This window comes from Balaenoptera physalus, assembly GCF_965194825.1.
Source record: "Balaenoptera physalus genome assembly, chromosome: X".
Classification (NCBI taxonomy): Eukaryota; Metazoa; Chordata; class Mammalia; order Artiodactyla; family Balaenopteridae; genus Balaenoptera; species Balaenoptera physalus.
The window spans coordinates 114,510,971-114,524,568 of NC_138903.1; the positions used below are offsets into that span (position 1 = coordinate 114,510,971).

Below are 13,598 nucleotides of genomic sequence, written 5' to 3' on the forward strand. Positions count from 1 at the left end.
TGAAGGGGAAGGGGAAGACACTTCGGAGCAAGAGAGGTCTCTTAGCACCTTGTTCTCTGTGAGGAGCCTCCTTTTGTGATCAGCTCATAGTGTTGAAGCCTAGTTATTGGTCCCCGCTCCCCAACCTGCTCATCTGCTGATCTACGCACACTGGACGTCCTAATTCTGCTTCTGTCTGGTATTCTACTGGTGCCTTGAGAGTATTGAAGGCAAGCAAGACAGTGTCAATTTTGCTGGCAGAATTGTGGCATATGATTGCTCTTAAGTTTAGCCCTGTATCTTTGAGCAGGAGGCAATGACAAACAGTTTATTCTAAGGCCTTTGATTTCCTTTGGAATTGTAAGCATCTAGGCTGACTCATCTCTCAAAGGCTTCTCTCTCTCTCTCTCTCTCTTTTGGCTGACGTTGTTTTGAGGTTCTCTTATTTGTTCTCACCTTATTTTGGGGGTAGAAGAGGGATTGATTTTCATCTTGATTTTTGGGTGAAAGAACCAGCTATACTCTTTGGATGACCAGATTGTAACCCTTGGCAAGAAGAAATAGCTGCAACTCCAAAACAGGTACAAAAATGTCTAAATTGGGGTAAAGGGAAAGAGGGAGCCATGTAAAAAAAAATCAATCCAGAGCTAGGCTGTGTGTGTCAGAATGAGACCCTTGGCTAATAGATTTTGGACCTGCCATTGTGAATGGGGGATTACTGGCTGCTTAGTTTGGGACTGTGGTTAGGTTCTCTGCATGTGCCTTTGGTTAAGATGGTCATTTTGTGGATGCAGTTTGGTGGTTCGGCTTAGGTGTTTACTCTGGGTCCAGGGGATATTGATTTTCAGTTGAAGGGACTTCTTTTAAAAATATGTATGCTAAGAATTTTCCTCTTAGCTCAGTTCAAAAGGTATAGAAATACTCCTTCCTCGTCCTATCTCATACTGAACTTCAGTTATCCGGCAGATATTTATTTCTGACATGTGTGACTTTGGCCATTAAGGAAAGTGGGCAAAAGAGGATTTTGGAAACAAAAGAAGTGAGGGATTTTTTTTTGACAGAGCTCATTTATATAGGTTATTGGATGATAAACTTCTACCTCCCTTTTCTCTGTCAAAGCCACATTACCTGATCTTTGGAGTTTAAGCACCCCCTCCCCCATAATATATAGAATATTATCATAAAACTCCATGGGCAAGGGGAGCTCAGAAAAGTAGCATGTGACCACTTCCCTTCTTGCCAAAAGGTTTAGTTCCCCACGTCCCGAATTATCTTCTCTTAGGAACAAGCATCCACACACTCACCCAAACCATAAACTTCGGAGCTATCCTTTCCATTAAAACAAAAAATTTTCTCTAAGTCCTGTCAATTATACCCATAAAATCCATCTCCTGCTCCAGCCCCATTGATACTGACTTGTGTCAGCATCTCTTGCCTCTTGGCTGATCTACCTTCTTCAGGCTTTCTACCCAAACCAGGTTTTTCACTGCTCTGCGATTTTTCCAAGCTGCAGCTCTGACTCTGTCACTTCCCACTTAAAACCCTGCAGTAGTTCCCTATTGCCTTCAGGAGAAAGTCCAGCTCCTTAACATGGCTTATAGGGCCATTCATGATCTCATTCCTGCCTATCCAGATTTATCTCCTTCCATCCCCTTTATACAGCTTTAAGAATATAACAAACTCTCTCCCATCTCTTTGCCTTTGCACAAGCTGTTCTCTCTTTCTGGACACTCCCCCCTCCCTGTCTCCAGGCAGACTTAGATGTTTCCTCCTTTCTGCTTTCACAGTAGTTTGTTTATATCTTGGGCGATTGACTTATCACAAGGTTTTGTAAGTTGTTGCTAACCTGTGTATCTCCTTCACTGCACCGTTAAATTCTTTATGAAAAGAGTATTATTACTTTGCTCATATTTGAATCTTTAGTGCCTGGCACAAAGTAGACAATTAATGCAGGTTTCTTTTCTTTTCTTTTTTTAAAAACGCATACGTGAAAGAACAAATTAATAATAGAGGTGAGGATGTGCAAGATAGGATGCTGTATGGGGTGCAGGGAGATCCCCACTGGGGGATCCTGTGCAACCTGGGAGCAGTTTGAGATAGTGGGCACCATGCAGAAGGGATATGTAAAACAGGTTTGCCAATACACCAAGAAACTTCACTATACCAATCCTGTATAGAGAGTCTCATTAGAAATAGCCTGGAAATGATGTTTGTTTTGGTACAAACTGATGTTGTTTTATTTTTTCAGGAAAAAATAACATAATCAAGTTGCACAATTTTGGGTAAATAGATAAAAGGCAAAAGGCAAACCAAATCCCACTATTTGATACAGACACCATCAGTAATTGGGCGCATTTCTCTCAGTCTTTTATTTTTTTGCATGTTTTTCTTCACATAGTTGTAATCATAATTAATACAATTCTGTATTTTATATTTGTTGTTTAAAAGCTCCTTGTAAACATCACTTTAATGATTGCATAATTTTCCATACTGTGGCTATTCCATAATTTATATAACTAGTCTTGTTGCTGGGCTAGCTTTTTTCCCTTAATTTTTTACTGTTATGGTTCATGTACATATGGTTTTTCCTGTCTGTAGGAAGATTTCATTAGGATAGATTCCTAGAAGGGGAATTACTGGGTCAAAGGGCCTGGGGATGATTTTTGGCTTCAGACTCACGTGTCCAGTTTGCTTTCTGGAAGAGTTGTACAAAATTTACAGAGCTCCTAACCTAGATGAATGTGCCCATTTCACCCAAACTGGACAGCATCAAGCATTGTTATTAAAAAATAAAAATAAACTCCATCAATGTTCTTAATAATTAATGGAAAAATATTACCTTATTCTTATCTTAATGTGCATTTTAAAATTGTAAGGTTGGGTTTTTTAAAAATATTTTTTTCTTCTTCTTCTTTTTTTTTTTTTTTTTTCCTTTTTGCCTAATTAGGTTTTCTCTTTCCTGGACTGTCGGTTCAGGGCTGGCTTTTTTTAAGTTGGATTTTTTTTTTAAAACAAGCAGCCAGAGGCAGCTCTGCTTGAGGGTGAAGCCACCTCCCAGTTTTCCCTCCCCCTTTACCACCCTCCCCCCCCCCCATAGTTCCCTCTACCAGGTCCAGTGACAATTGGATGATGCAGTCCTGATCATCATCCGATTCCAGAATGGGAGGCTGCATTCCTTCTCTGAAGGCAGCAAAGACACTGTGCCCCAGAATCATGCCCCCTCTGCTGTTGTTGTCCGCCTTCATTTTTTTAGTGAACGTCCTGGGAGGAGCCCCAGGACACAACCCGGACCGCAGGACCAAGATGATCTCAATACACAGCCTCTCCGAGCTGGAGCGTCTGAAGCTGCAAGAGACTGCTTACCACGAACTCGTGGCCAGGCATTTCCTCTCTGAATTCAGACCTGAAAGAGGTGAGCAGTACCCCGGGATGTGGCATCCTCGCCTTCGGGCCGAGTGGACCCCCTGGGCGGAACGGGACGAATTGGGGGTCCAGGAGGGTGGGAGGGACTCTCCTCTGGTCTTGGACCTGGCCGGTTCTCCTGGATCCTGGAGAACTGAGGGAGCGGGAGTTGAAGGGTGTTTGGTGAATTGGGAAGAGGTGAAGATTAGTTGAGTTGGGTTGAAGCCTGGGGGCTTGAGGGGCAGTGAGACAGGCAGATACCAGGGACAGACAGGTGGACAGAGGACAGGTGAAAAGACAGACGCACCAGGTGAGGTGCCAGAACAAGTCGGAATGAGATGGAGACGAAGAGGGACACTCAGAGAAGACTGGGACAGACAGAGACAGCGCGGTTGAGAGACGAAGAGTTAGAGGGAGATAGCGAGACAGTGAGAGAGAGACACGGGCCAATCCGGGCAAGTAGCGGGAGGGCGGGTGCGGGTGCGGGCAGCGGAGGCGAGAGGTGCGCTGGGAGCGAGTGGGACCCAGTGCAGGACGGGGGTCGAGCGCGCCAGTGGTCTCCGCGGTGCAGGCGCAGATTCTGCGACTGAGGGGAGGTGGCAGGGGGTCACGCGAGCCGAGGGGTGCCGCCGCAGTGATGAAAAGTGCAGGGGGCCGCAGGTTCGCCCGGCGCAGCCTAAAAGGAGCGCAGCAAAGGGCGAGGAGACCCCGCGGGCAGCCGCCACTGCGGGGGTCGGAGTGCGGAGATCGCGGGTGTCACCGCTTCTCCCGCGGCCGCAGCGCTGGGAGCCGACGGCATCCCGGAAGCAAGCGCGCCAGCAGTAACTTAGCGACCCTTGCTAGCCGAGGCGCCGCAGGCAGAGCCCCTCCCCTCGCCTGTTGCGCTGTCCCGCGGCCTCGGAGCCCCGGAATTTACGTTTTAAGCGTTGTGTTGAGCTACTGCTAGTGCGTAACAAGATGCGCGCTGCGCACGCGGCGCCTTGGATTATCTGGTTTGGTTAAATTCTTGGAGTCTCATATGTGGTAGTTAGGATTGGTCCCGTTTTCAAATGGGGAAACTGAGGCTGAGTGAAAGCAAAACACTTTTGGGGGGCTGGTCAGAGCTGTTTGCCCCTCTCCCCAATCCCTGTGGATCAATGCATTGCGATGCTTTAGTCACTTATCAAATCCTACTTGTATGAGAATGCGCGTGTTTTCTTTTTCTCTTCCCATAGCTCTACCTATTGACCGTCCAAACACCTTGGAGAAGTGGTTTCTGATTCTGAGAGGACAAGAGAGGGGTGAGGGTCTCTCATACTGCCCTTAGTAAAGAAATAGAATGCTGCACCCCTCCTGTACTGCGTCCCTGGCTACTGGAGACTGGGCGGTGCCCACTGCCCCTGGGGGGGGGACTCACTCTCCGCCCCCCCCCAGCTTCCAGAAACCCCGCAGGGGATGATTTCAGGAAATGGCGCACTAGCTACAGGAGTGCTGGGCAGTCCCATCAGATATGCCTAAGCCTTCCGGGTGAATCTACCCCAGACAGTTTGCCCAGAAGAAATTGCCCTCATTGCTTCAAGGTGGTCACCCCCTGGCAGGACTTAAGGCAGAGACCCCGTCGGGGTAGTTGAGTGGAGCTGAGTCGTTCAGCCAGACCATCGCAGGGTCCCTTTGGCTCCCTCCCCAGGGAGGGGCGCTGCGGGTCTGGTGGGGTGGGGTTGGCTGGGGGCGGTTGCTTAGAGGACTGCTACAGCCCCTGCAGTTCCTCCTGATTTAAGCGCTGCGGAGCATAGACGTTTCTCATTCTTTCTCTCCTTGGCTCCCCAGCGGTATCACTCAAGACGTTTGGCATTCGACTGGAAGAGGTGCTGGTGAACGAGCTTACCCGCCGCAAGCAACTTGAACTGAGAGCCGCGATGCAGATTGAAGAAGCCACCGGTCAGGTTGCGGGCCGTCGTCGAGGAAATGTGGTGCAAAGGATGTTTGGCCGCATCAGGCGCTTTTTCAGTCGCAGGCGGGATGAGCCCTCCTTGCCCGGGGAGTTTACTCGCCGTGGGCGTCGAGTGAGTTAAACCCTCCAGTTTTCAGGCAGGGACCTTCTTGAAGTGTCCAGGGATGTGGGGCGGGAAGGTCAAGGCCTGTGTCCTCAGAGAGAAGGGGAGCTGAACAGAACGTGTTGGAGGGGTGTAATTGGCTTGCCACAGAGAGAATGTCTCCTGTTGTGAATGTGATGCAATCTTCAGGAAGGCCCAGAGTGACCCTCCTGCTCCCCCATTTTAACATAGTCTGGGTTTCTCCACAGGGTGCAGTCTCTGTGGATAGCCTGGCTGAACTGGAGGACGGGGCCCTGCTGCTGCAGACCCTGCAACTTTCCAAGACTTCCTTTCCAATTGGCCAGCGACTTCTGGGATCCAAAAGGAAAATGAGCCTCAATCCGATTGCTAAGCAAATCCCCCAGGTTGTTGAGGCTTGCTGCAGCTTCATTGAGAAGCATGGTAAGGGGCCAAGAATGATGGTTAAATCAAGGTAGGAGGCAATTCAAGAGAAAGAACGGTGTTCTAGAGATGGGGAGAGGAAAGAGGTCAAGGGATGAAGGGCTTGAAACATTCCCCTGCCACCAGTTGGGGTTGGGATACAATGGGGGAGGAAAAGGGAAATGCTGGGGGTGGGGGCGGTGAGCACAGATACTTAGCATCCCCTGGTCTTTTCTTTCAGGCTTAAGCACAGTCGGGATTTTCACCCTGGAATATTCTGAGCAGAGAGTGCGTAAGGTAAATCAGCTATGTTTATGCTTTTGTTCCTTCAGTGAGAAAAAAACTGGTGGGGGTGGGGGCTCCCCCATAGACCTGAAGAGAATGTCATGCCTCGTGAAGGGAGCACAGTCTTCTTTTTAGCCCCCTAGGCACACCGTATAGCCAACTACCTCCACTGAAGCCTGAGACTTGCTGAAGGAGTGGCCAGTAGGGAGCCTGTGATGGGCAGAGCAGCCACCGAATATATTCTCTCTCTTTTTCTAGCTCCGTGAAGAATTTGATCAAGGTCTGGATGTAGTGCTGGACGACTCTCAGAATGTGCACGATGTGGCCGCACTCCTCAAGGAGTTTTTCCGTGACATGAAGGACTCTCTGCTGCCAGATGATCTGTACATGTCTTTCCTCCTGACAGCAAGTGAGTCTTCTGCTCTCCCTTGTTGGACAAGGAAAGGAAATAGTACAGGGGATGTGGGGTTCTGGGGACAGAGCTCAGGCTGCAAGACCCCAAGGAACTAAGGCAAAATGAACACCAGAAGATGAAAACACCTCTCCAGATTCCGCTATAAGTCTGTTGTTTGGAAATCTCTCTAGAGCTTCTTGAAGCTGTGTGCACCCTCTCAGGGCAAAGAAGAACCTAGGTTCTGTAGGGAGGGGGGTCTGATTTTGATGGGAGCACTTCTTGCTTTTAGGAATCCTGAGCTCAAATGCCATGAGAATGAGCAAAGAAAAGATGCTTGAGTAGTTTATCCATAGCCTTTGGCATTTTTCAGCCAGAATCACACCTTTCTTTGTATCAGGCTGCTGCCAAGGCTAGCCCCCTAAGCCAGTCCCTGTTTTCCTTCCTCTAGCTCTGAAGCCACAGGATCAGCTTTCTGCCTTGCAGTTGCTGGTTTACCTGATGCCACCTTGCCACAGTGACACCCTGGAGCGTCTCCTGAAGGTCCTGCATAAGATCACTGAGAACTGCGAGGACTCCATTGGCATTGATGGACAGTTGGTAAAAAGCTCAGGGAAAGGGTAGTGAGACTTATAGAAGGGGAGATGTGTGGGAGTATATGAGAAAGAGACAGAGACAGAGAGACAGAGGGAGAGGGAAACAAGAACAAAAAGAGACATTTCTATTTGGGTAACTTCCATGACTACTTCAGAGTTGATCACTTTCTGCTTTCCTTTACTTAGGTTTCAGGCAATCGAATGACTTCCACCAATTTGGCTTTGGTGTTTGGATCTGCTCTCCTGAAGAGGGGGACATCTGCCAAGAGGGAGTCCAGGAAAACAAGACTGGGGATTGACCACTATGTTGCTTCTGTCAATGTGGTCCGTGCCATGATTGATAACTGGGATATCCTCTTTCAGGTAGGTGGAAACTTTGGACACACTTATTTCACAGCTCTTTCACCTGTTCACAAGGCAAGGAAGAGTGCTACATGCATCCCTGGGGGTATCCAAAGCAGGCAGCCACAAATCTCCCCGTCTAGAAACCCTTCCTACATTAGCTGGGCATGGTGCCTTCAGTTCTGGGTACCTGATAGAGATGAGTATAGATTTTTAAAATGTTGTGTAATAAAGGCTAACATTGCTAATTTTACCCTCAGGTGCCTCCCCATATTCAGAGGCAGGTTGCTAAGCGTGTATGGAAATCCAGTCCTGAAGCCCTTGATTTTATCAGACGCAGGAATTTGAGGAAGATCCAGTGAGTGTTTTCTTGGTTTGTTCATGCTTAGCCTGAAGGAGAATCACCTATGGGGGCTCCCAACCCCAGGCCACCTTTATATTAGTCAACCCAAGTATACAAACTGACTTGCTTTTTCAAATTCATTCCCCTTCAGGAGCGCACGGATAAAGATGGAAGAGGATGCTTTACTTTCTGATCCAGTGGAAAACTCTGCTGAAGCCCGGGCTGCTGTCCTTGGTCAAAGCAAGCCCTTTGATGAAGGTCAGTTCCCTGCTGGCAGTCAGACCCCTGGTGAAGGTCAGTCCCTTGGTGAAGGTCAGGCCCTTCCTGAAGGCCAGGTCCTTGCTGAAGATGAGCCCATTGAGGAAGATGTGCCAGTCTATGAAGAACTGCTATTTGAATATCTCAATCAAGGAGTAGTCTTTGGTGAAGTCCAAGGTCTTGAGATTCCAAATGACTTGGAGATTCAAGGCCCACATCTCGAAGGCATTCCAGAGCCTGGTGAAGATGACGACGATGACGACAACGACGATGATGACGATACCCTGAATTTTGATGATCTTCCTCCCCTTGAGGACATTCTAGACCCTGATGATGAAATTCTAGAACTCATTGAAATCCAAGACGTTGAAGAAATACTATATTTTGATATGGTTCCAGACCCTGAAGTAGCCCAAGATGTGCAAGAAATCCCAAACCCTGGAGAAAACCCAAACCACGACCTTGAAGAAGGACCAGATTTTGAAGACTACCAAAACCTTGACCTAGCAGGAGTTCCCTATCTTGATGTAATCCCGAACAATGAAGAAGCCTCAGATACTGACGAAATCCCAGACAATGAAGAAGCCCCTGACACTGATGGAGTCCCAGGCCATGCAGATGACTCAGATAATGATGAAAACCCAGATTCTGAAGAAGACCCCAATCTTGAAGAGGTCCCAGCCCTTGATGAAATCCCAAATGATGAAGCCTCAAATGCTGAAGAAGTTCCAGACCACGAAGAGGTCAATGGGATTTCAGACTCTGATGAAGACCTTGATTTTGATGAAGTCCCAGCTCTTCATGTGGTCCCAAGCCCTGAAGAAGCCCCTGGTGGTCATGAAATCCCAAATCAGGAAGAATCCCCAGAGGTTAATGGACTCTCAGACTCTGAAGAAGACCCCAGTCTTGAAGAGGTTCCAGCTCTTGATGGAGTCCCAAATGATGAAGAAACCTCAGATACTGAAGAAATTCCAGATTATGAAGAAACTCCAGAAGTCAATGGACTTGCAGGCTCTGAAGAAGACTCCAACCCTGAAGAGGTCCCAGCCCTCCATGTGGTAACGAGCCCTGAAGATGTCTCTGATTTTGATGAAATTCAGAACCAGGAAGAATATTCAGATGTAAGTGGAGTCCCAAACAATGAAGAAGCCTCAGACGTTGAAGAAATCCCAGGACACAAAGAAGACTCTGATGTCAGTGGAATCCAAGACTCTGAACAAAACCCCAATCTTGAAGAAGACACAGTTCTCAGTGTGGTTCCAGAGCCTGAGGGCACTCAAATTCACAACAAAGTTCCGGATTCTCAGAAAGACCTAGCCAACACTTTTGAAGAAGATGAAATTACAAATATGGCTCCAGAGCCTGAAGATGTCTCCATTCTCAATACAATTCCAGACCCTCAGCCAGACCTAGCTGTCAATCTTGAAGAAATCATGAAGGTGGAAGCAGTCCCAATGCCTAGTAATCTTGACTCTAAAGAAGTTCAGAGTCCAAGGACCATCCAGTTCCACAAAGAAGATGCAGCTGTTACGTTTCCTGTAGATATCGTCTTCCTTAAAAGCAAGTCTCAGCCTGGCCGAGTCATGGACTACACGTCCTTCTCAGAGTCGTTGAAGACCGACACCTGCTTTCTCCCCTCCATGAGGTTCTGTAAGCTTCCGGCTCCAGCTTTGTTACTCATTTGCTTAGTAAAATTAGTCAGGCTAGTTGTAGGGTGGTGGTGGTTGTTAGGAGGACGCCCACTTCCTCGCTTCCCTGGTGGTATTGCCCATTTGCTCTAAGCACGGGGTATCTGTCTCACTCTTTCTGTTCTCTAACATGGCCCTGCCCTCCTGCCCCCCGCCCCCACACACCCAGCTTCCACAGTGGGCCTAGATTTAGAGATGTATGTTCTACTGTTAGGCTGCAGTTTTCTTACGTGTCAAATGGGGATAATCATTTCTGCCCTAACTTCTTGCCTCATACTGTATTTGAAGCTCAAAATTAGGTCTTAGTTCCTTGGGTGCTGTGCAAAGTGTGAAGTCTAGAAACATAAGGAGTTAACATTGTTACTATTTTCCAGGTTCCTCTGAGGAGCCAGCTGTGCCTCCCGGCACTGCCCGTTCCCATGACGATGATGAAGGAGCGGGTAAACCCCCCATTCTGGAGCAAGACCGCCCATTGCTCCGTGTGCCCCGGGAGAAGGAGGCCAAAACTGGCGTCGGCTACTTCTTTCCTTAGATGTTTTTCCTTCTATATGGTGCCAGACAGGGGGAAAGGGTGGGGGTAGACCTGGGATGTCACAGGAAACATTAAGGAGAGTCTTGAAGGTAAAGATCTGAGGGTAAGAAGGAGTTCTACCTGATGCTCGGGTCAGGTTGTGAATTCCAAACACACTACCAGCCCCTTTACTGGGGATGCTTGGTCCCTTCAGCTGGTAAAAGTGGAGATGTTTCTGTGTCATGCTCAGGCGCCCTGGTGCTACCTTGCCTCTCTCTTTTATCCCTGATCCTGGCTTTCCCTTACTACAGCCGTTCCTTTAATTGATGTGACATTTGTGGTAAACACCTGTCCCAGAGAAGCTCACAAATCTCGAGGTGCTTTCCCTCCCCCAAAGGGGATTGCATGCTTTTCCTGACTTTCCTACCCTCCTCCTAAGAGCTCAATTGGAAAGGCCCTCAAGAGGCACGCTAGGATGTTAGTTCAGCCTACTGACAGCTGACAGTTAATGCTAAACCATGTCACACCAACTCATAGCCGTGTCCCCACAGCCACTCCACCGCCTCAGGATAATTGTTTCCAAATTATTTAGACCAATGGCTCGTCAAACAGCCACTCCCCAAATCCTGAGAAACCCAACTAGCTTTTCTGGGGTCAAAAGTTAGAGGAAAACTTGGATTTTATTACCTAGATCTGTTTTACAGACAGCTGGCAGCCACATCCTGTTGTCAGCAAAACAGCTAGTTAGGTATGAACACATAGTTCCAAGCAGCAAAAGTCACCTGATTACAAATGTTCTTAAATATCGTCTCTGTAGTTCCTCTATGCAGGACGGTGCGAATTTGCGGGACATGCTCTGGTAACACGCAGATATGGGTTATGTATGACATCCAAAATTATAGCTGTTATTGAGGGGTACCAACTGCTAAGGTCCATAGAATGAAGAATGTATTGTATTGAGGGATAGAAATTGATCAGACAATGGGTAACAACCGCAGAGCTCGAAGATTTGTGATTGCTAAAACTTCTCTGGCATTTAATCATTAATAAACATCTGTATTGTGACAGCAGCATATTCATGGCATACTGTGTGTGTGTTTATTTTATTTGAAATTTTGTTGGTGAGTTGGGAAGCTCTAGCTGGAGCTGAAGGGGAAAGAGAGGTGGGGAAGAGGAACGAAATAGAAGAGGGTGATGTGGAATAAAGGGCAGGGGTGACATGGTGTAAAGGGATGGAGTGAGTGGAATAAAGGGGAAGGGGTGATTTGGAATAAGGGGATGGAGAGAGATGGAATAAAGATGTGAGGTGGAATAAAGGGGAGTGATGTGGGGTACAAGAGAAGGGATGATGGAGAATAGAGGGGAGGGGTGATATGGGATAAAGGGATGGAGAGAAATGGAATAAAGGGAGGTGACGTGGGATAAGGGGGGTGAGGTGGGATAGAGGAGAGGGTGTTGGGGAATAAAGGGGAAGGGGTACTGTGGAATAAGGAGATGGAGAGAAATGGAATAAAGGGGTGAGGTGGAAAAAAAGGGTGTGGTGCGTGATAAAGGAGAGTAAAGTGGAAGAAAGGGGAAAGGGCTGTAACTGAATAAAGAGAATGTAGAAGGGATGAAGGAGAAGTAGGGGAAAAGAATAAAGCTTAAGAGGAGGCCCTCTAAAAGGAGAAAAGAGGGGAATAAAGGGAGAGATCACTAGGTGCTCTCAACTGAGAAATTCCCCCTGGATTGGTCAAAAATGAAAACCTAGAAATATCCTGAGACATATGATTTCCAAGGGTAAGGGAAGAACATGCTTCTGTTTGATTGATGGGACCGCCAAACTTTCTTGAAAGCTTAAGACTTCATGACATGCTTGGAAATTTCACATGTCAGGGACAGAGTTCCAGAAAGTGGAATGATGTGTATTATTTATTTTTGCACACTTTACTTTAGGGTATTTCCTTCTGTAGAGTTTTACAGACAGCAGAAAGGTAATGTTGGGTCCCTCCTATAATAATGATTATTTTACAATAATAATTATAATGATAGTTCACACATATCGAGTTCCTAAATGTGTTCAAAGCTTTACTTGCATCATTTTATTTAATATTCACAGCAACTCTATGAGATACATGTTACTGTCATCCTCATTTTCTTCTTGAGGAAAATGAGATACAGAGAGGTCAAATAACCTGCCCAAATTACACATCTGCTTAGTGGAAAACAGCCAGTCTTCAAAACTTTAACGACTAGATTATACTGGCTTAGCCTACAATTTTAGGATTCTTCCTTTGACACAAAGATGCACTGTGATGTCTGCAGTCAGTTTTTTTGGTTTGGATTTGCACTTTTAACAAGCAAGCTTCAGGTTCCTTCCTTATAGGTCCTTTCTTCAGACAAGCCATTAGACAACAACTGTGATATCTCAGACAGACCCTAGCAGTTGTATCTAGGACCCACAGATATTAAACCCAGCAGAAAATATAAAGCTCATCCATTCCAGCTCTCTGTTATATGTATGGTCACAGTAGGGCTCATATTTGGAAAGGACTTACTTGAGGTCAGAGATCTGGATTAAGATCCAGACAGGGCTCTGACTGCCATTCCAGGACTTTATGGAGCTAAAATAGTACGCTGTGTCCTTGGAAGAGTTCACCTGTGCTTTTCCCACTCAGCTTGAAAATCAACAAATAAACCAGATAACAAGTAGGTCAGTAGATTGATTCAAAACATTCCCTTCACTTCCTGACCTTCCCTGAAACCAGGTTTTCTCCTGATCTTACTGCTTCCCCTACATTCCCCCCTAGTGCTGACTACCAACCAAGGAGTTGGGGCTGAGAGTGGTAAGTAGATATGGACATTATCCTCACTCTTCCCCATACTCTAAGGGCCAGCTCAATGGGCTTCCTTGACACTCCAAGTCCTGTCCTCATCCTAGGCGACCTCAACAATATCTACGTGGAAGACCCATCCCACACCCTGGCCTTTCATCCTTTAACTTAGCATTTCAACCACCTGCAGCCGCTTGGCATCACTAGGCATGACATCACTTCCAAAAGCCTCAACTCCAGTATTCCACTGTGACTCAAATCTCCTGACAATGGCTGGATTCCACGTCTTCTGCTATTTGGTCTTGTTGAGATGTCCAGTGCCTCAAGCCTTTTCTTTTCTCTTCACTTCTTTCCTTGTCCAGACAGGATCTCAGGGCATATTAATTTAGAACTGACTGTATCTTCATTCCCTTGCTCTTGAAATACCGTGTCTGCACTATTTACTCTCAGCCTTGGGTCCCTCCAAGCATCTGATTCCTCCAATCTCATAATGACCACTGTGAGAAAATGTAGTAGCCCTCCAAATATTGGTTCATC

At 47.0% G+C, this 13,598-nt stretch overlaps 1 protein-coding gene and 1 long non-coding RNA gene across 16 annotated transcripts in view; both read left to right on the plus strand.

Annotated features, from left to right (window-relative positions):
- Positions 1-11,332, plus strand: part of ARHGAP36 (Rho GTPase activating protein 36) — a 31,162-nt gene extending 19,830 nt beyond the window's left edge. For 14 of the 15 annotated variants that reach the window (XM_082445354.1, XM_082445358.1, XM_082445359.1 and 11 more), the window contains 11 exons: positions 3,233-3,391; positions 4,596-4,661; positions 5,188-5,423; positions 5,663-5,855; positions 6,076-6,131; positions 6,378-6,528; positions 6,962-7,110; positions 7,293-7,469; positions 7,709-7,806; positions 7,943-8,049; positions 10,112-11,332. In XM_082445354.1, the coding sequence (XP_082301480.1) occupies positions 3,233-3,391; positions 4,596-4,661; positions 5,188-5,423; positions 5,663-5,855; positions 6,076-6,131; positions 6,378-6,528; positions 6,962-7,110; positions 7,293-7,469; positions 7,709-7,806; positions 7,943-8,049; positions 10,112-10,269 (1,550 nt within the window). In that variant the 3' untranslated portion in view covers positions 10,270-11,332. Of the gene's footprint in view, positions 1-3,123; positions 3,392-4,595; positions 4,662-5,187; positions 5,424-5,662; positions 5,856-6,075; positions 6,132-6,377; positions 6,529-6,961; positions 7,111-7,292; positions 7,470-7,708; positions 7,807-7,942; positions 8,050-10,111 lie in introns of those variants that run through there. The other variant, XM_082445347.1, reaches the window with a different exon arrangement.
- The window catches only part of LOC309652040, a 655,586-nt gene that overhangs the window by 213,079 nt on the left and 428,909 nt on the right, over positions 1-13,598 (plus strand). The window lies entirely within an intron of this gene.